Source organism: Oreochromis niloticus, linkage group LG12 (genome assembly GCF_001858045.2).
Source record: "Oreochromis niloticus isolate F11D_XX linkage group LG12, O_niloticus_UMD_NMBU, whole genome shotgun sequence".
Classification (NCBI taxonomy): domain Eukaryota; kingdom Metazoa; phylum Chordata; class Actinopteri; order Cichliformes; family Cichlidae; genus Oreochromis; species Oreochromis niloticus.
In genome coordinates, this window is record NC_031977.2 from 17,024,729 (window position 1) to 17,045,957 (window position 21,229).

At 39.2% G+C, this 21,229-nt stretch overlaps 2 protein-coding genes across 2 annotated transcripts; both read right to left on the reverse strand.

Annotated features, from left to right (window-relative positions):
* Positions 1 to 2,672: 2,672 nt before the first annotated feature.
* LOC109204581 (gastric intrinsic factor) lies at positions 2,673 to 5,844 on the reverse strand. Its single transcript, XM_019365875.1, has 5 exons — positions 5,733 to 5,844; positions 4,872 to 4,943; positions 4,585 to 4,714; positions 3,894 to 4,009; positions 2,673 to 3,784 (listed from the first exon to the last, which is right to left on the reverse strand). The coding sequence occupies exons 2-5, from the start codon at positions 4,936 to 4,938 to the stop codon at positions 3,723 to 3,725; spliced, it is 375 nt and encodes a 124-aa protein (XP_019221420.1). The 5' UTR covers positions 4,939 to 4,943; positions 5,733 to 5,844; the 3' UTR covers positions 2,673 to 3,722.
* Positions 5,845 to 9,696: 3,852 nt separating this feature from the next.
* On the reverse strand, positions 9,697 to 20,473 carry LOC102080338 (kinesin-like protein KIF2A). Its single transcript, XM_025897102.1, has 12 exons — positions 20,219 to 20,473; positions 20,069 to 20,103; positions 13,409 to 13,469; positions 13,270 to 13,324; positions 13,029 to 13,191; positions 12,284 to 12,345; positions 11,486 to 11,886; positions 11,156 to 11,298; positions 10,733 to 10,937; positions 10,452 to 10,562; positions 10,276 to 10,343; positions 9,697 to 9,999 (listed from the first exon to the last, which is right to left on the reverse strand). The coding sequence occupies exons 1-12, from the start codon at positions 20,324 to 20,326 to the stop codon at positions 9,948 to 9,950; spliced, it is 1,464 nt and encodes a 487-aa protein (XP_025752887.1). The 5' UTR covers positions 20,327 to 20,473; the 3' UTR covers positions 9,697 to 9,947.
* Between the last annotated feature and the right edge of the window lie 756 nt (positions 20,474 to 21,229).

Genomic DNA, 21,229 nt, shown 5'->3' on the forward strand with positions numbered 1-21,229 from the left:
GAGGTAACACACTGTGAAGAGCTGTTATTATGGCATCCTCTTTCAACCTGTTTGCCCTATATGCAAACTGGTATGGATCGAGGTTTGCAGGGATGGCAGCTTTAATGTGTGACATGATGAGCTGTTCAAAACATTTGGCAATTATGGGTGTTAAAGCAACTGGACAATAGTCATTCAAGCAGCTCACTGTGTTCTTCTTGGGCACTGGAACAATGGTGGCTGACTTAAGGCAGGATGGTACTACAGACTGTAGTGAGAGGTTGAAGATGGTGGCGAAAACCTCTGCTAGTTGGTCTGCACATGCTTTAAGCACTCTACCGGCTACACCGTCAGGACCAGCTGCTTTCCTCGCGTTCCTAGCTACACTCAACCATCATTGGCTCAAGATAGTGTGAGATTATTATATTATCTTATGCCACGTTATACCCCTAATTAAAGATTGCAGTTTTAGTCGCATTATTATTCAATCATTATTAGATTGCATTATTCTCCTGAATTAGAAGAAGGTGATAACTATTACATTTGTTAAATTGATTTGCATTATCCGATACTGTTGAATGTGTAACACTGTTTCTTGACATTGCATACTGCTGAATCATGAAGAGAATGTTGGGTGCAGAGCACCTTGTGCCGATAATAGAAGAGACAGACCACATTCCATGCCCCCACCTTTACAGAGAGCAGAAAAACAAGGAGCCGAGGTCATAACTTAGGCGCCGTGTGAGAGAAAGAATGTGAATGTTTAGGCTTTTACGACTAGGTGGGGGCCGCTAGAGGCTATAAGAAGCTGAGTAACCCGTCACCATTTTGAGATTTGCTGTGACCCTCTGCATGCATGTCTCCCCATCTGGATGGTTTATGCTCATAAAGTGTTGAATTGTATGGAATAAATAATTGTTGATTGAGCATTTATACACCGAGTATTGTCCTTCCTTCAGCCCAAAGATTAAAAGAATTGGGAGATTTTAACAATAGCTACTGTGCTTGACCCACACTTTAAGAATTTCAAGTGTCTTGCAAGGGGGAGAGTGAGAAGAGGTTTGGACCAGCCTTGAGGTTGCTGCAGGAACAGTGTAAAGATGCCACCACAAAGGAGCCAGCAAAGACAAAGAGCCTCCTCCTCTCTTCATTGTCTTCTGACTCTGATTCAGATGAGGAAGCCCTGTGTAACAGGGCCCTGAGCAGAATCCACCATCAGCGATAAAGACTGCCCACTGCAGTGGTGGTCCAGTTGAAAAGGGACCCACCCACCGCTGTCTGTTCTGGCCCACAAGTATTTGATTAGTCCTTCCACTTCTGTCCCATGTGAGAGACTGTTCTCAATTGCAGATCATGTAGTAACAAAAAAAAAAAAAAAGCTGCCTTGAGCTCTGAAAATGTGAACAGGCTAATCTGTCTAAGTAACTGGCTGAAAGAGATGGACAGTAAATAAGCATGGAGGTATTGTGAGTCCAATGGGTTTGTTATTTTTTGCACTAAAATGTTCGATGATCACAGTGTTTTACCCTAATGAACAAAATAATTTTGGCTAAGGTTACTCAGAGTTTAAAGGTGAAGCTGGTCAAATAACCTATTATATTATTAACGTATTATTATTATTATTATTATTATTATTATTTTTAAGTCTGCATAATTTTGACCAGGGATATTATTTTTGTTTCTCTGTTTTGAATTTAAATGCAGTTTAAATGCACCCCCCCCCCCGTCTATTATTTGATTCTATTGCCCACTAAAACCCTTTTAAATTAAAAAAGAACATTTGCGCTCTGGGGCAAATTTTCTTATGCAATTAAATGCAATTCATCAAGATTAATTAATTACAAAGCCTCTAATTAATTAGATTATTTTTTTAAATTGAGTCCCACCCCTACTAATTAATTAAATAAACATGTTATTAATTAAATAAAATTTAAAATAAACACATTATTAAATGATTTAAATGACCAGTGAATTTACATGTGTAAAATTAGACAAAAATTACACAAAAAGTAATTCATTATCCAGACTATCCCATAATTCTGAAGATCTAAAAGATACTTTCTCCTGTGAATTTATAGAGTAGAGAAATTTCTGTCATTTAATTGTTTATCTATTAATTACTTTGCTGTAGTATAAATAAGGCGGGCTCTTTATTAATAGGAAAAGCTTTAAACTTATGAAAATACAGTTAGAAGTTCAAAATCTATGCACTCCTTCACATTTTCCAGAGCCATCCAGAGGGTCGGATAGAGTCTTTGACGGCCGTGTTAAATCTCCCAATTCTTTTATCTTTGGGCTGAAGGAAGAACAACACTCAGTGTATAAATGCTCAATCACAATCTCATTATTCCATACAATTCTCATTATTCTATACAACACTTTGAGCATAAAAATCCGGACGGGAGATGTGGACAGGAGGGTGTCCGCCAGATCTCGAAGTGTCTGACCGTTTCTCACATTCTTATAGCTTCAGCCCCCCTCCAAAGTCATAAAACCTAAACATCCACATTCTATCTCTATTACAGCGCCTAAGTGACGGCTTTGGCTTCCTGTTTTATCTCCGCCTGATGAGATGGGGCAGAAAACCTCTACAGTATGTTCTGTTCTCTTTGTAATCAGAAAAGGAACGCCATGATTCTACACAAACAGCATTTCTTATAACTCAGCAGTATAATGCATCATGAAACAGTGTAATGATTTCACAATTTTTAATCCAAGGCATAATGTGGCCTATAGCTGTATAATGATTCAACAATTCTTTGATTAGAAGGATAAGGTGGCATAAGATAGTATGATAATCTCACAGCCGTTTCTGGCCTCTGGTCTTAATTTTCACATCCTCGGTCTAGACCTTTCTTAGTCTTAGGATATATAATGGTGGACATGCTAACAACACTTTAAATAAAACTTGTCTAAAAATAAAACAAACCAAGGCTAGAAACATTGTACGTTGACTACAAGTTACATGTTTTATTTAATGCCTGCAGAAGATAACACTAATAATCAGTAACATTTTATTCAACAATAAAAATGCACTCATACAAAAATGATTCAACAATGAATTTGATCTTATTTTGCCCCTCTCACACCCCTCTAGGAGCCCCAAAAAGCTCAAAAATAGGGGAGGTCAGCAGCCCAGTCAATCTCAGAAGCCTTTTGACTCGCAAGCTGTTGATAACTTGATTTGCAGGATAAAGAAGCTATTTTGACATGGAGTCAGCAGCTGACCCCCCTTGCTGTTTTTGCTGGCCAGCAGCCTCTGGGCAGTCTACTGTATAACCACACCATCTCTTTACAGTAAAACTGAGAGCACTTGTAAGCATCAAATAATGGAATTTGAACGTAAAATTATGGCACTCAGGGGCAAGTTGAGAAACTACTAATTGCTCTCAAACACAATAAAAGTTGCCATAAAGGCAGTAAATTAAAAAACAGTTCAAGAACTTCAGTTGACTAATACGCAAGTGTTGTATATGTTTTACTGATTGCTCTTGTGACTGATGGAGTTTTCTCTTACTCCAGATTACTACACTGTGGCAGAATTGTAGATTAACGCTGTAATCTTAATTCATAAAGTCTGACAGAAACCCAGTAAAAGAATGTAAGCTAGTGATAGGCTACCGTTTTATGATTAGAAGACTCCCAAGCAAAAAAATGACACAACAAGTCAATTATTAACCTCAACTTGCCAAAGATCAAAGTGTATTGGTTGACCGTAAGTCACAATAAGACTTTAGATGGTCTTAAATTTTCGTGTATTTCAGGGTGACGACTTCATTTGCTGTTGGAAGGTAACATCCCATACCTGTAAAAAAAATTTAAAGTTCAGAGAATATTAATAGGACAAGTTGGACTGTGTGCATCAAATGTCTGACCTCAGCTTATCTAACACATCATGAGTTTGGTTCACTCACCAACATCGAGTGGGGTTGTACCACTCAGCAGTTGCCAGTAGTATGATGAATTTCCTGCCAAACCATTTACACTCTGAAGGAATGGTCCATAGTCATCATATGGTATGTACTGAAAGCTGGAAACATAGGGCATGACTTTTTAAAGAGCAAAATGGACAGTTTTGAATGTAACTATGAAATCCTTTTTAACAATGCAAATAGTTTTACTCTCTATGTTTTTTCACAGAACTCTGCATTCAGTTATAAGTTATTATTAATCTCTGGCTCTTTTCCACGGTGCGTCTCTTGTCCTGTCTCCCTCCCCTCACACCCAGCAGGTCACAGCAGATGGGTCCCCCTGAGCCTGGTTCAGCCCGAAGTTCTTCTCTGTTAAAACTGTCGCCAAGTGCTTGCTCATATGGGGCCATGTGAAATATTAATGAAAGGAAGGCATTTCTTAAAGCTAAAGATGTGGTTTTTGACTGTGCTGTACATATACAGGTTTCTGTGGTCTACTGTAAGAAAAAAAAGTATGAAGATTTGTTTTGTGTTTTTTTAAGATGTCAACAAACATTACAGGGCACAATTAGTGATCTGAAATTAATAATTCACACCCAGATATACGGGGTCTCAATTTTAATTAAACATTAAGAGAACAAAAGTAAATGTATGGCTTCTTTTAGTAAAGAAATAGCTGATATCATGGTCTTACTTGAAACCTTGGTTTGAGTATTTCAGTCTCGTCAGTCCACCGAAGAGGCTTCCTCTATAAGCAGTAGAAGTGCTGTAGGTCTTAATGTTCTTGGGTGACACATTCACCTGCACTTTGAAGTTAGTGTTACCTTGAGTTGTTAAATAACAAAGGAGGATGAAGTTAGTTTACAGAAGATGAGCAGAAAAACAATAAAGGCGATTAATCTATGTGACTATTCAAGGATTTATTTGCATTTCTTTTTGTTTTTTATTTAGCTCCACAGGAAAAAACCCGCTAAAGCTTACCCTGAGCTGATGTCCCAACAAAAAACAGCAGCAGCAGGACTGCAGAGAGGAGAGCAGGCTTCTTCATTTCAACTGTAGGGCAAAAATTTTGATATGCAAACATGAACACAAACATACGTTGTGGAAAGCGGTTCCTGAACATCATCCCCAAATACAGCATTTATATTGGAAGAAAACCTCTTGGTGTTTTATCATTATTTTTATTTGGTACATAAGTTTATCAAGTCAACTAAAGGTTCACTTGATTGTAGTATTGGTAGAGTATTTGTTCTCACAACCAGTGTTTAGGATGTTGGCATTGATGGGATTGTCAACATCTCCCCTATAGGTCCTAAAAGTGAGGTGTGCAATATTAAGGAAGTTCAACAAAGTTAAGCTTTTCTTGCTTGACAAACCCTAAAGTCTAAGTTGGAGATAAAGAGTATCTCATTAGTGGTCATCAACCTTCCCTGTTTAGTCGGGCTTTCTGCTTCAGACTCTGTGAATGCCCAGGATTTCATGTGTCATATTATCCCTGTGAGTGTAGCCTACTCTAATCAGAGACGATAGCAGATGATAAAATGGTGACAAAAATCTGTAAAAAAAAATATAAAAAATGTAACAGAACCGCACAGAGCAGTAAAATACACATTTTAATTCAAGTAAACTATTTTAATGTTGACCGCTTTGGGTGCTGCCTGTTATTTCTAATATAAAGACTGCATATTAGAACTCTGAAACCTTAGACTGGATAGATTTAAATATTAAAGGTTACTGTGCCTTTGAAAAAAAAAAGGAGACATGGAAATTGGTTTAGTTTGTCAGGAGGTCAAAGGTAAATTGCTTTAATTTAATATCAGTGATATTTAAAGATATTCTTACCTTTTTCACGTTCTGTTTTCAATAAATGTGTAAGAATGCAGCCGTGGAGGTTGTAACTTTTCAGTTGAACAGTTCCTCCTCCTCAAGTTGAAGCTGAACTACAGATTAGGAACTTTTATACCTCTACGCCACACATAGCATTATACAGAAACAACCAATGATGATACAGAAAACTAACCAAGCCCTATACTTGTGCAATCAAAAAAAGAGAAGCTTAAATCTGTGTTGACTAACCATGGATGTTATTGAATGACAAAAGGTGACCAAGTATATTAAATTGCATAGGAGTTTTAATTTGTATAACATTTGCTACATCCGGCATTTTTTCTGCAATCAATTGTTTAATTGCAGGTTCGAATTTGCCGTATGTGTTCCCCCCCCTCTCTCTCTCTCTCTCCCGCTGCTTTCCTGTCACAATAAAAGGCCAAAAAATAATGATAATTTAAAAATTTAATGTGCAATTTATTAAGGATTTTCAGGGTGAGAAAATCCTGCGTCCTTGTGTCTGCAAATCCTTTAGAAAGTATAACCTTATATTAAATTGTGATTTAATGAATTGTGTATCCTGTGTATTGCTTGCCTTTATCTTGGTCCTGTGTAAAAAATGTGGAAATTGTTTTACACTGTTTAATAGGAGCACAGAGAATTTTTCACTTTTGCCTTCTTGCTGAGTAGCCATGCAAGTAGGCCAGGAGGGTGACCAAGAAAGCTAATCGTGTTTCCAGGATCTCTGTTTGAATTTACACGTAACTTATGTGTCAGACTTCGGTCTTTGTTTTTCTTTACATAATTGAGCACTTTTATTTCTTGACAGTTAGATGACTGTAATGAAACAATCAAACGGTCATCTCAAATGCATGTGTAAGTTAGGTTGAGAAATGGTAATAATTTGATGTTAAGCTGTATCATTTGGAACATGAATAACACATTGTTGTTACCATTCATACTTCACAAAGTAAGGTGTGCTGCCAACAGAAAGTACATTGTGTGGGTTTGATTCTTTTTCTGGTTTGGTGCCGAAACTTCTTAGAAGACTCTTCTATTTCCTTGTTCTACCTGAACCAGTTGTGGCAGATAACTGGCCCGCCCTGAGTTTGTTTTTTCAGTCTCAGTCTTTCCTCCTGACCTAATTTGTGTGTATTCATTTGTTTTTCGGGTTTGGTGCTGAAATCTCTTATAAGACTATTTTAAGTGTATTCTTCTTTCCTTTTTACTTTAACTTGGAATTGGCTCTCTCTACAGTATAATTTCCTGCTTTTCCAACGCAAAGTGGTGTTTTTGTGTAATCCAGAGCTTTTAGATTACATCTGATTTTGTAGTGTAATCTTCTTGCGCTTTATTCAAAGCACACCCTATTCTGAAACACCAGCTAATTATATTAACAGCATTCATTGTGCCTTTTGAGGTTCACTAGTTTAGCTTAGCTTGTAGCTGATTTGCTAGCAGCGTGGCTTCTTCACCTGTGTTACCTCGGGCAGATCTGTGAATCTGAACTGTAGTAAATGACATAGCGGGATGCGCCGGTGTAATTTTGAAAAGGACCCAAAAGCAGACACTGCAGGAGACGGAGCTGGATTCAACACAGAACGAGCCTTTATTCGGCTGGTGACAGGAGATAAACATGAAAACTATGAAATACTGCGATAACTATGAAGACTGTGAGGAGGACAACGGACAAACTGACAACGAAACCCAAAAAAACAGAGTACTTAAATACACAGGAGGTGATCAGGGGAAGTGGGAACACATGGGGAAACAGCTGACACACATGAACCTAATGAGGCTACGGGAAAGTCACAATGAACAAGAACACACCAGACCCTTTCAAAATAAAACAGGAAACATGAGGACATGACATGAGCAACATGAAAACATGCAGACAAGAAATACATGAAACCAATGCAGATGACCCAGGGTAACATACTAAACTGAACCCAAGGTAAACAAACCAGTAATCCTAACTCAACATTATCTCCTAAAAATGACAAAAGAGGACAAAAGATACAGAAAGCATTGGGTCAGAGACCCAGCCCAGTGACAGTAAAGAGACCTCTTGCTATTTGTTTTGTTCCAAGTTTTGCTCGTAGCTGGTTAACTAGCTTTAACATATAAGTGAGAGCTAGAGAGATCTTGGAAGGCTGCGCCAGCACTACTTTATTCTTTCTGACATGACACAAATCAGTGATTCAGATTTAGTACACTTTATTTATCTGAAATAGAGTAAAAGTTCAAACTGTTCTGATAATGCAGGGGTGATGTTTTGACTAGAGATGGCACGATACCACTTTTTTATGTCCGATACCGATATCATAAATTTGGATATCTGCCGATACCGATATGAATCCGATATAGTGTGTTTTTCAATCAATAAAACTTTTTTAAATATCTTGCTGCATTTTGTATAAGTTCATACTCAAGTTTAAATAAACAATAACACTAAAGCTATTCTGTTACACCTGTATGTAAAAAATACACTGCACCCAAAATATTTCATAGTTCAGCAACACTGATCAATCTAATAAACTTAAACCTACTCCATCCTCCCTATTCTGGTATTTTAAAGAGTACTTAGCAGAAATATTAAGCAACCTAACTAATAGGGTTGCAAACTCCCAGCAAAAAAAAATAGGGAACCACCCACCCTCCACCTCATGATGCTTAATCAACGTAATCAACTTTAATTTGATGCAGTGTGAAAAAAAAATACACAGAAATAAATTATTTTTCAAGAAAAATTAAATAGATTCAACATCTTTCTTCTACAGAATTGCAGACTGCACAGATGGTACCTTCCCAAAGGAAAAAGTAGTATAGCTTACCAGGGTAAATTAGACTTAACAGTTACTATACACAGTAATGGACTTCTATATATTTTACACAAGATTAAAACTTTGGGTGTAATATTCAGATATTTATTTATTAAAAGCTAGACATTTTAAATGAGAATAAGAAAGAAAAATATGTCTTTGTGCCCCCTTTTCCCTGTTCATGCCCTATCGGCCCCCCTGGCTAAACTTTGCTAGATCCGCCCCTGCACAGTTACCAGCCGTCAGCTACGTAGAAAAGGATCCTGGTGTAGAAAGTAATATTAAATAAATTCTAACAACAGCTTATCAAGGTTAAACGTTCTGCTGTTGTTCAGCCGCTGGTTTCCTCTTTCTGGTGAGAAGTGGGCCAAAAACAAAGAAGAGAGACGGACTCGCGACAGAAAAGCCGATCAGCTGATCATTAAGCAGTTTCACGATTGAAGTAGCAGCAGGAAGAGGCAGTCGCTCCATATGTCGGTTGTTAAGCTTAACGTGGGAATGCTTTACTAACGTTCAGAGATGAACTTACACACTTGCTTTACTTCTCTCTGGGATAACTTCCTCGGAGATGAAATGCTGGTTTGGTAGGGAAGCTCCAAATACACACAGCCGCTCTATCACCTGAGGCATACTGCTCCGACGTGCTACGGTTATGAGCCAAGTTACGCGTGTAGCAAGTTTTGTGAGGTGCTTTTTTGATATTTAATGGATCGGATTATATTTTTTATTTCTCGCCGATATCCGATCCAGTAATTTAGGTCAGTATCGGACCGATACCGATACGTAATATCGGATCGGTCCATCTCTAGTTTTGACTTATAAAGTGTCTGCTTGTTCTCATTTGTTCTCATCGCATCGAAAACATTAGCTAATGTAGCCTATGTCGCTAGAGATTATTCGCTAATTTTAGCTTTCTGAGTCACTAGTCTGCTTGTGTATCGCGAGTTACCAGCAAAGGAGCTACAGTACTTTTTACTTGTTAAAGATTTCTATTCCTATTCTGTTATCATTGTTAATTACCTATCCTATTATCATTGTTGGTTTTAAAACCAACAATGTATACATTACAATCTGATTTATTAAAAATAAAGTATCTTAACTTATTTATTGCACTTATTTATTTCACTTTCCATGTTTCTTTTTTTGCACAGCCATATTTTTTTTCCTGATTTTTCACTCCCTTTCTTCAATTCACTGTTTTTCTATTTTCTTTTTCTCCACTTTCTCCAGTGCTATCATCTGTATTTCTCCCCTTTTTTCTACATTGCTATCTTTCTTCTTCTTTCTACTGTCTTTTCACGTGTAACTCTACGCTGTCAGGGCTGCAGAGTCCCAGTGTTTAGCACCCAGAATGCACAAATTTAATTGGCTGAGTGGCTGAACTTGCATCCAATTTGCCTGTGTTTCTTCAGCCACAGAGCCGCTGGATGTCTGACGGACTAATCCCAAACTCCTTCACTCTACATAGCCATCATACCAGCACACAGAGCAGCAGAGGGCGGGAAACAAGAAGGAAAGAAAGTAGGAAAAAAAGGGAAGAGGATACAAGAGTCAGAACGAACAAGAGTAAGCAGAGAAATTTGGAGTAGTACAGCTAATTTCAGATTTTATAAAAGCCACTGGATATTACAGAGGAATCCAAAAGAGCTAAAGTTTCATAAAGGTGAATAATCCAAGAGGTTCCTGTAGCAAGAAGATACTGTCCAAATCACTGGAGTGGGTTATCTCAACCCCACCTGTTAGCGTAGCGTAGTGTGTTGAGTGTTGTCTCACAGGATGTCATCCCAGGAGCAATGGTTGCAATCTGGAGGAAAAAAAAGAATATGTCATTCAGATTTATTTCATATTTATTAACCTGTGGAAGAGATGTGATAACATGGCCAAAGACTGTTTATGAAGACAGAGGACTGACCATGCATGTGTGTGAGTTTTCCCCAATAAAGGAGTCTCTGAGGACCTGGGTGAGCTTACTGGCTCTGAATGGCGTATGGGGCTTGTTACGACCCAGAGCTCTGATACACTCCTGAAACAACAAGAGAGACATCCTTGGTAAAATTAAAAAAAAAAAAAAACAAATGGAAAAGTATACATGACATTTCTTTGTTATTTTACAAATCAACAGAAAAAACTAAATGAAGAGGTAGCCAACACTTAGGAGTCAGCTACTCAGCTATCCCTTCACTGCATGCAGACCTTCAGGGCTAACAAGCTTTTGTTGATCTCTGCTCCCTCCAGACGAGTCTGCCGGTCAGCGCTCGATGTATCCGCCCCCCTCTCATTGCCCGCAAGATCGATGAGGGAGAACTTTCCATGCATCTTCCCCTTCCTCCGGAGAATGATCTGGAATACGGCGTGGCTGCGAGACGAGTGAGCGTTGGCTGACGTCTGCCCTGATGTTCTTTTGGGGGGTGATCAAGATGATGAAGAGGAAGCAGCAGCAGCGAGGGCAAAAAATTAATAACTTTAGGAGAAGGAAAAACATCCTCAAAGAACATGAATATTGTGCTAGACGACGTCTGCATGACAATAAACGAGTTTCAGAGTTTTGATCTGATCACTGATCAAATACAAGAACTCAAAGTCTCGAGATTCCTGAGAAAGTTCCTGCTGTCATACCTGCAGCTGTTTCCCACTTCAATGAGTTTCAGGACATCCTCTGTGCACTTGACCTCCTTCTCCTGCAGCCCCACCACCTGCACTTGCTGTTTCCCATCCTCCAGTACCCTCAGCTTAGCTTTACGATTCAGCAGGTCAAACACCTACAAACACAGTTCTGTCAGCATTAGATACTATACTATAAAGACACATCTCCTGGATGCACTGGTACGCATCTTCAGTGATGTATCCTGGGGTCCTCAGGTGTTTCGGGTCTCACAACATCATACACCCTCGCCCAGGCGACCCAGCCGGGGGTGATCAGGCCCCGACTTGCGTACCAGTAGCTACCCACGGATCAGCCCTCTTGATCCACAGCCACCTTGTGGCTTTCTCTGCCGCTTCACTCACAGCCTGGATGGCCCTCTTCTTGGCTACCCCAGCCACGCCCAGCCGGCCTAGGACTTTGCAGAGTGATCGTTCTGCAAAGCCCCTACAACCCACTTCTATGGGCTCATAGAAAGTCTTCCAGCCCCTTCCCCTGCACTCCTGCACTAGTTCCTGGTACTTTCCTCGTTTCCTTTCATTGGCCTCCTCGATCCGCTCTTCCCAGGGCACTGTGAGTTCCAGCATGATCAGCTGTTTTGAGGCCTCAGAAATAATTATCGTGTCTGGCCGGAGGGATGTTTTTGCAATGTTCTGAGGGAACTTTAGCTGCTTACCCAGGTCAGCCTGTAGCTGCCAATCAGAGGCTGTGTTGAGGAGGCCAGTTGTTAAATGTGGGCGCACCTGGGGTTTCTCTCCAGCCTTAATGCAAGAAATTGCCTTCCTCGGAGCATGATGATGCTTGCTGGTGCTGATTGCTGAGGCAATCTTTTCAGCAACTACTCTGAGCACCTGGTCGTGCCCATGTTTGCCCAGGTGACCTTGCGCTACAAGGTGCTCTCCCACCTTGTCCATGCTCCCTGCTGCTTAAGGCCTACAGCTCTACTTACTCGCTCCTCCTCCACACCTGCTCGGACCTCTTCCTGGAGTAGCTGGTGTCTCTCCTTTCCCTGTGCCCTGCTGACCTGGGCCTTTGGGAAGTACCCCAAGCCTGCTCCCCCTGTTGCTAAGACCCCCACCAGTGTTTTCTGCCTTAGGCGTGACTTAGGAGGCAGGTGGCCATGCCTCTCTCAAAAATGGTTTCCACAAGAGGTCTGGCTGTGAACCTGCAGGAGAAGACAAAACACAGTCATGCTCTACTCCCTCCCTGAATTTATACAGAAAATATTAACAATTCATTCATCTAATTTTGTTTGTTAGTCACCTTTCTTCTGACTAAAGGAATTATATTAACATGTAAAAAAACAGATTTCAGTTTTTTATTATCTATGAATTTGCAACTTGAAATTGTCAAACTGTGGCTATTATTTGAATTAGTTTGGTTTAGTAACAATGCAAATAGATAAACAGTCTTTTGTAGTAAATGATACTAAATGATTTAAAAAAAAAACAACGATCACAATCAACACATTTCGGTCCAATTCCGCTGGCCGAGCGGCCAGGTCGCACCCCTCAATGAGTGTGGCTGCGCTGATCCAGGGTTTCCTCCCCCTAGCCGATAATTTGTGGCAAAACACTGACTTGTTCATTTGTAGTTTGTGCATCAGAAACCGTTCAACAATTTTTTTTTTTTTACACACATAGCTGTCTGCAAACATCTCTCAAAACTAAGCTAAGACAAACACTGCAAATACTGGAAAGTCTGGTTGTTCTTGATTGTGCGCCATTGCTTGGCAGAGATTCTCCGCCTGTGTCTTTGGTCGGCTTATCGTGTGCTGCATCACATAATCTGAATCTGACTTGAAATTGAATAAATCTAACAGCTCAGATGTCGCTTCGGGTCACAAACCTGTAAACCATCTCGTTTGTGGTGCTGTCGTCAAAGGCGTAGTCAAAACGGAAGGTCTGGTTCTCCAGGTAGCGGGTCAGGTCCACTTTTTGTTTAGGTTCATGAACCATCACCACATCCTTACTGGGAATGGTGATCACATCCAAATCCTTCATGGACAACTCTGAAACACAGCAGAGGCGACACTTTATAAAAAAGTACTTAGCACATAGCATGAGGCGAAACTCATCAAAGACCTCACTTTTTTTGTTGAGTGGACGTTTCCTCACACAAACGCATATTCTGTGCTCTTCAATCTGGGCAGTGCAATGAGAAGGACATTTATTAAACTTTGGATGAAGGTCAATTCTTACCGATCAGGAGCGAAGAAGAATTTTCACCAGGTCTGCTGTGGTCAGGGGCCGGCAGTCTAGACTGGCTCGGAAATCTCGGATCATGTACATACGGTGGCCCTGAAGTGCAAACCACAAAAACAAATCACAAAACGCACAACAAATTGAAAAGCGCAAAAACAAATTGAAAAGCGCAAAAACAAATTGAAAAGCGCAAAAACAAATTCACTTAACGCAAAAACAAATTGAAAAGCGCAAAAACAAATCACAAAACGCACAACAAATTGAAAAGCGCAACAACAAATCACTTAACGCAAAAACAAATTGAAAAGCGCAAAAACAAATCACAAAACGCACAACAAATTGAAAAGCGCAAAAACAAATTCACTTAACGCAAAAACAAATTGAAAAGCGCAAAAACAAATCACAAAACGCACAACAAATTGAAAAGCGCAACAACAAATCACTTAACGCAAAAACAAATTGAAAAGCGCAAAAACAAATCACAAAACGCACAACAAATTGAAAAGCGCAAAAACAAATTGCAAAGCGCAAAAACAAATTCACTTAACGCAAAAACAAATTCACTTAACGCAAAAACAAATTGAAAAGCGCAAAAACAAATCACTTAACGCAAAAACAAATTGAAAAGCGCAAAAACAAATTCACTTAACGCAAAAACAAATTGAAAAGCGCAAAAACAAATTCACTTAACGCAAAAACAAAAACCAAACCGGAAGAGGTAGGTACCAATGCTGCAACAACAGGCATCACTGATTGGATGATGGATCCGGTAGCCTTTTGAACCGGAAGTTGTTCTGTTCGGAAGTTTGGTGACTGCTCTACCAACTTTTTTCCACAACTTGGACAAAACATGTTGGCTGTATCCCAATTCAGGGTCTGCAGCCTTAAAGACTGCATTTTAAGGCCGATTACGTCACAGCGGCGGGCCGAAGGCTGTCCCAATTCAAAGGCTGCTCGAAATGCGGCCCTCAAATTCGGCCTTCATTTCCCTGAATTTTAAGGCTGTGGGGGTGTAGACTTCGTGGCCCAACATATCCCACAATTTATAGCGCGGCAGTCACTGTGGATAATTTTGCTGCAGACGGCAGAAGCGTAGCGGCCGAAGAGTAAACTGTTAAACGTAAGTACTGAATATGATGTCACTTTTTTATGTGCAAATGTTTAATAATGAGGAACATTAAAACATTACTGTTGGCCACATGTCGGCAAAGTTATTTGCCATTAGCGATGTTTGTACTTTCAGCGTTTACTTTGTTTTAAAGCATTTAAAATATAATAATACAATAGTTGACCTTAATCTTACAGAGAATGTGATGATTTTATGGATAATTAAAGTCAGTCATATATCTACAAACACAACAAGCTGAAAGTCAGTGATGCTGCTCGGTTTGCAGTCCTGAATATCACGGCACAAGCAGGATTCACTGCACTGTTAATGTTAGCTATGTTATATTGCTGCCTCTGTTCGGTGGTGTCGAGCCAAACGGACTTTAACGTGTGTTTGAACGAGCTGACGGTTCACTCGTTAAGCTGAAAGAAAGATGCTTTAATCACAGGAGTCACACATGTGTCCACTGGACCATCTGGGAACTCTTCTTGTTTAGCACTTGTAATAACACAAACACTAAATCCTCCTTCTCTTGTGCTGTTTTGTAGCAGTGTATACACCTGAGACTGTCACCTGTCTGTCTGTCCTGCACTCTCTCTCTGTTTCTTTCTCTCTGATTGTGGAATAAAAGTATGAACATGTATTTATAAGTTACACTTGTGTTTGAATCCTGCAGCTTATCACACATTTGATTTCCATGTGTGACAACTGCAAGTGTCCAGAGTGAGGACAGACTGAGGGACCCACTGCTGCACATCATCTGTGAGGCTTTGCACCCCTGATGATCCACCAGGACAAACTCAGCAGTGTGTGAGGAAGAGGAGGAGGAAGAGCCAGCAGCAGCTGACAGATGTGGAGAATAGACATACTGTTCCTGTTTGTGAAGGACTGCTAGAAACATTTAAAATAACTAATTATCTGTCCTGAATCATTATTAGGTAATGTTCAGATAATTTGATCATTCCAGTGTTTTCAGTGTGGGAGAAAGTACTCAGGGCCTTCAAGTTACACACTATGAAAGGCAGCACCAAGTTTAATATTCAGAAACCTAAAGTATGTATCAGCAGCAGAATGGAGCTAAAAATAAATGTTTGTTTCAGTTCTATGAAGCTTTGAGTATGTTGGATTAGTAGTACTGCTGTGTTTGTTGCATCATATTGCTGTAATTGTTTGGCTTTATATATTCTGAGGTAAGTTGATCTATAGTGTTACATCATATTCTATAAGGATGTTATGTGTTTGTATACTTTCTGCCCAGTTTGACCCATTTAGCAGAAGTCAGCCTGTTTAAGGCTCTGATATCTATTCTGTATGACTTAAAGCAGTTATGACATGGTCTGATTTTCTCACCCAATAAAGGGATATTTAATGTATCAGTCTACTCTTCATTCTATCAGACACAGTTATCACAGCTCGTACATTTTCTATTTACACATATATGTAAGCATTGAGCCAAATTTAGTAATGCCAACATATTACACGGACAATATTTGTCTCTTATATATAATACATCTACATATACACTTTCAAAGATACTTGAGTGTCTTTGAGTGAAGATTTAAGGTGATAGGACATATAAATAACTGCAACTTGAATCTTTACTGAAGCTCAGTATTAGACAGAGTTCACTCACATGAATTTCACTCACATGTGCTGTACCAGTGTTACCTGCACATGTGATGTGACAATAGAAGTGATTTGATTTGAGAGTTCAAACTCACTGCTGTAATAACTTATGATTAATATAATAACTATAGTATTGGCCATATCATATTTACACTGACTTTAGTCTCATGAACAACATTAGCTAATTGTTATTTACTAGCTAATCTTAAATGACTGTTCAGTACAGATATGAAGGCCAGCTATGGGCAGACATCTGTGCCATCAGAAACTGAATTTGAATAAGTTAAATTTGAATTTGAATTACTCGGATTGAATCTGAATTGTAACTTGAATGAAAGCTTTTGAAAACTGAATTTGAATTAGTCTAATTTGAAATTGAATTTATGGTTTGAAACTGCATTTTATCCTTTAAAAATTCAGCTCTCGAATAATTTCACATTCACTTCTCACCATTCAGTTTCAGTTCTACAATTCAATTTCAGTTCCAAAATTCAGTTTTTTGGGACTTACATCCGGTTCCGGTTCAAGCGCAGATTAATAGAACTACAGACTGATAGCGTTACTGACGGAATCTACAGCGTCTTGAGCTGAATTAAGACTTCAGAAGTCATTCGTCATGTCGAATGACCAGCGGATAAACTCTCAGGTTGGTAATAAATGTATTACATGTATAAGAACAAGCGTCATGTTAACAAATGATAGCCGTACAGTAACCTTTATGCTTATTGTAGCTGCTAGCTAAAAACGCTAATTTAGCCTAGTTTGCCCTGGATTCAGCTTTGACAAACAAATATGATCGACTGTTTCTAGCAGAATTCCAAAGTTGTCATCTTGTACCCTCTCAGAGCCCTTTATGCTTGCAGAGACCCCTACAGTAAGGAAACATGCAAAACGCTGTCCAAACCTTTGTATTTGAGCTTAATTTATGTCTTACACAGCATCCCAACTCTTTAGCGAACTTAATAACTTTAGCTAAAGTGAATAGTTAGTCTTATTCATTAGTGCAGCATTACTGGATCACCTCTGTTTGAAGTGATATAATATGATATACAACTATCACTGAAACAGCAAACTTTGTAAATAAACAACACTTCTCATTCTCTAAACGTTTGGCCACAGATGTAAATTACACTATCAGTGCTTGTTCACTCTTGACAATAATTACATTTCTAAATTCTCTTTGTGCATTTACAGGTAAACAATATCTAATATTTTATCTAAATGACTGCTTTGTCTTTGAAAAGGTGAAGAGCCTGAGGCCGGTGACAGTCCAGTTCTACTCTAAGTACATCCTTACGGTGGTTCACAGGACAAGGCGACATTCCTGTCCTGCCAGAAGAGAAGAGAAACTTCAGAGTCTTCATGAAGTTCAACCACACCTGTCATATGGAATATGACAGGGGTCTCAAACTCCATTCCTCGAAGGCCGGTGTCATGCAACTTTTCCATGCGCCCTCGAGGACTGGAGTTTGAGACCCCTGCCGTATGGTGTTCATGCAGTTTTCTACCCCACAGTTACAGCATGTCTGACTGCCTGTTCAGCATATGCAAAAATATATGATGAGTTTAAGCATGTGATGACTAAGGCCTTCCATTATGGTGTTTGTCATCACATGTCACAGATATCTGGATGATCATTTGGAATAAACAAAAAAACAAAAAACTTGTTACTTCATCTTTTATCTTTATTATTATTATTATTATTGTTCTTATTTTACATTTTTCATTGTTAGGCATTGGGTTTATTTGTAGTAGTCCTTTCCAGCTTCTTTCCCTCTTCCATGTTACTGTGTCAGCTTGTCAGCATCTATTTGGGGTTGGGAGTGGAACAGGAAGTAAGGAACAGAAAGTGCCATTTAAACCAGGAGAGGTTCTTATATTTCAGAAGAAGGGATTAATTCAAAAGAAATGACCTCAATGCCATATTTTATTTAGGAACCCTAGAGAGCACTTTGCAAAATAACACATTCTTATAATTTCACCCTCAGATGAGCCAAGCTACGACTGTCAGGGAAGGTGATGTAGGTACAGAGCATGTGAGAGTGGTTAAGTTAATGTCTCTTGTCTAGATGAAGGCACAGGAGGGATCAATGGCACAGCGTAGAGATTCAGTATCTTCAGTCTTCAGTGGACACTCCATTTCTGGCACAAAACACCTGTAAAAGATGGTTGATTTAGGAGGTGACCCGACAACTTCAGCCTGTCAAACATAGCAATGGAGCAGTATGTTTTAAAAAAAAAAAAAATCTAATTAAGCATGCACTCAGTACCCTAAGAATTATTATGATAGTTAAACACAGTGATAGTTGTATATCATATTATATCACTTCAAACAGAGGTGATCCAGTAACGCTGCACTAATGAATAAGACTAACTATTCACTTTAGCTAAAGTTATTAAGTTCGCTAAAGAGTTGGGATGCTGTGTAAGACATAAATAAAGCTCAAATACAAAGGTTTGGACAGCGTTTTGCATGTTTCCTTACTGTAGGGGTCTCTGCAAGCATACAGGGCTCTGAGAGGGTACAAGATGACAACTTTGGAATTCTACTAGAAACAGTCGATCATATTTGTTTGTCAAAGCTGAATCCAGGGCAAACTAGGCTAAATTAGCGTTTTTAGCTAGCAGCTACAATAAGCATAAAGGTTACTGTACGGCTATCATTTGTTAACATGACGCTTGTTCTTATACATGTAATACATTTATTACCAACCTGAGAGTTTATCCGCTGGTCATTCGACATGACGAATGACTTCTGAAGTCTTAATTCAGCTCAAGACGCTGTAGATTCCGTCAGTAACGCTATCAGTCTGTAGTTCTATTAATCTGCGCTTGAACCGGAACCGGATGTAAGTCCCAAAAAACTGAATTTTGGAACTGAAATTGAATTGTAGAACTGAAACTGAATGGTGAGAAGTGAATGTGAAATTATTCGAGAGCTGAATTTTTAAAGGATAAAATGCAGTTTCAAACCATAAATTCAATTTCAAATTAGACTAATTCAAATTCAGTTTTCAAAAGCTTTCATTCAAGTTACAATTCAGATTCAATCCGAGTAATTCAAATTCAAATTTAACTTATTCAAATTCAGTTTCTGATGGCACAGATTTCTGCCCATAGCCAGCAATCATATTTTACAGTCCTGTGGTCTCAGCCTCAGATACGTATTAAATCACACAAAGCTCGTGTAGAAACAAACACACGAACAAAATATGTTCTCCTTCATTTCCGTCAAAGCTGTATGAAACGTTTCCAGCGGTTGGTGTTATGGTTGCTAGGCAACCTGGGCAGCGCGACGGAGGCTAGACCGTCCCATTTCACAAGCCTCGCACTTCCGGCCTTAGCGGTCTTTGAGTACGCGGCCCTTGAGGATCGTTGAGGCTGCGTACTTAAAGGCTGCAGACCCTGAATTGGGATACAGCCGTTGACTGCTCTTTCTCATAACCACGTTCGGCAGAACAACTTCCGGTTCAAAAGGCTACCGGATCCATCATCCAATCAGTGATGCCTGTTGTTGCAGCATTGGTACCTACCTCTTCCGGTTTGGTTTTTGTTGTTGCGCTTTTCAATTTGTTTTTGCGCTTTTCAATTTGTTTTTGCGTTAAGTGATTTGTTGTTGCGCTTTTCAATTTGTTTTTGCGTTAAGAGATTTGTTTTTGCGCTTTTCAATTTGTTTTTGCGCTTTTCAATTTGTTTTTGCGCTTTTCAATTTGTTTTTGCGTTAAGTGAATTTGTTTTTGCGCTTTTCAATTTGTTTTTGCGCTTTTCAATTTGTTTTTGCGTTAAGTGATTTGTTGTTGCGCTTTTCAATTTGTTGTGCGTTTTGTGATTTGTTTTTGCGCTTTTCAATTTGTTTTTGCGTTAAGTGAATTTGTTTTTGCGCTTTTCAATTTGTTGTGCGTTTTGTGATTTGTTTTTGTGGTTTGCACTTCAGGGCCACCGTATTGTACATGATCTCATAGTTGGGGATGGTGGTGTCCACCTCCTGAAGGACAGAGACAGACAACATGACAATTATTCTCATGTCAAATAGATACTCACTTCAATGTAATCAACTCTATGGCAAAAAGAAAAAAAAAGAAAGAACATCATCAGTGTACCTGAGCTCTTTTCTCCCTGAGCTCCTGCTGCTGAAGCCGGTGTCTTTCTCTTTTCTCTTGAGGTTTTTCCACCTCCTTCATGCAGTTTGACTTCCTTCGTGCTGCCATTTAGAAAAGAAAAACAGTAATTCTCCCACCTTTCACATCATGTATCAACAGCTTTCTCTTCCTTTTTCATCTCGCTTACAATATGTTACTTCTACTACTTTCCCAGCGTCTTCTATCAGCTTTCCTTTCTGTTGGCCTTTATTTAAACAGCAGTGTTTTGGAGTTTGTACGTGCTTCAGAGTTCGTATGTGTTTTGAAGTTTGTATGTGCTTCAGAGTTTGTACGTGCTATGGAGTTTTTACGTGTTTTGGAGTTTGTACGTGCTTCGGAGTTTGTACATGCTTCAGAGTTTGTACGTGCTTCGGAGTTTGTACATGCTTCAGAGTTTGTACGTGCTTCAGAGTTTGTACATGCTTCGGAGTTTTTACGTGTTTTGGAGTTTTTACGTGTTTCGGAGTTTGTACGTGCTTCAGAGTTCGTATGTGTTTTGAAGTTTGTATGTGCTTCAGAGTTTGTACGTGCTATGGAGTTTGTACGTGCTTCGGAGTTTTTACGTGTTTTGGAGTTTTTACGTGTTTCGGAGTTTGTACGTGCTTCAGAGTTTGTATGTGTTTTGAAGTTTGTATGTGCTTCAGAGTTTGTATGTGCTATGGAGTTTTTACGTGTTTTGGAGTTTGTACGTGCTTCAGAGTTTGTACGTGCTTCAGATTTTGTACGTGCTTCAGAGTTTGTACGTGCTTCGGAGTTTTTACGTGTTTTGGAGTTTTTACGTGTTTCGGAGTTTGTACGTGCTTCAGAATTCGTATGTGTTTTGAAGTTTGTACGTGCTTTGTCTGTAGGGCCACCGTAAATATACTTTTATTTATTCCACATAAAATGTAATAAATAAATCATGTAATACAAAAACCAACTATTCACATTTCAACTTTTAACTATTTAAATTTTCAGCTTTTTCCTTTGTGC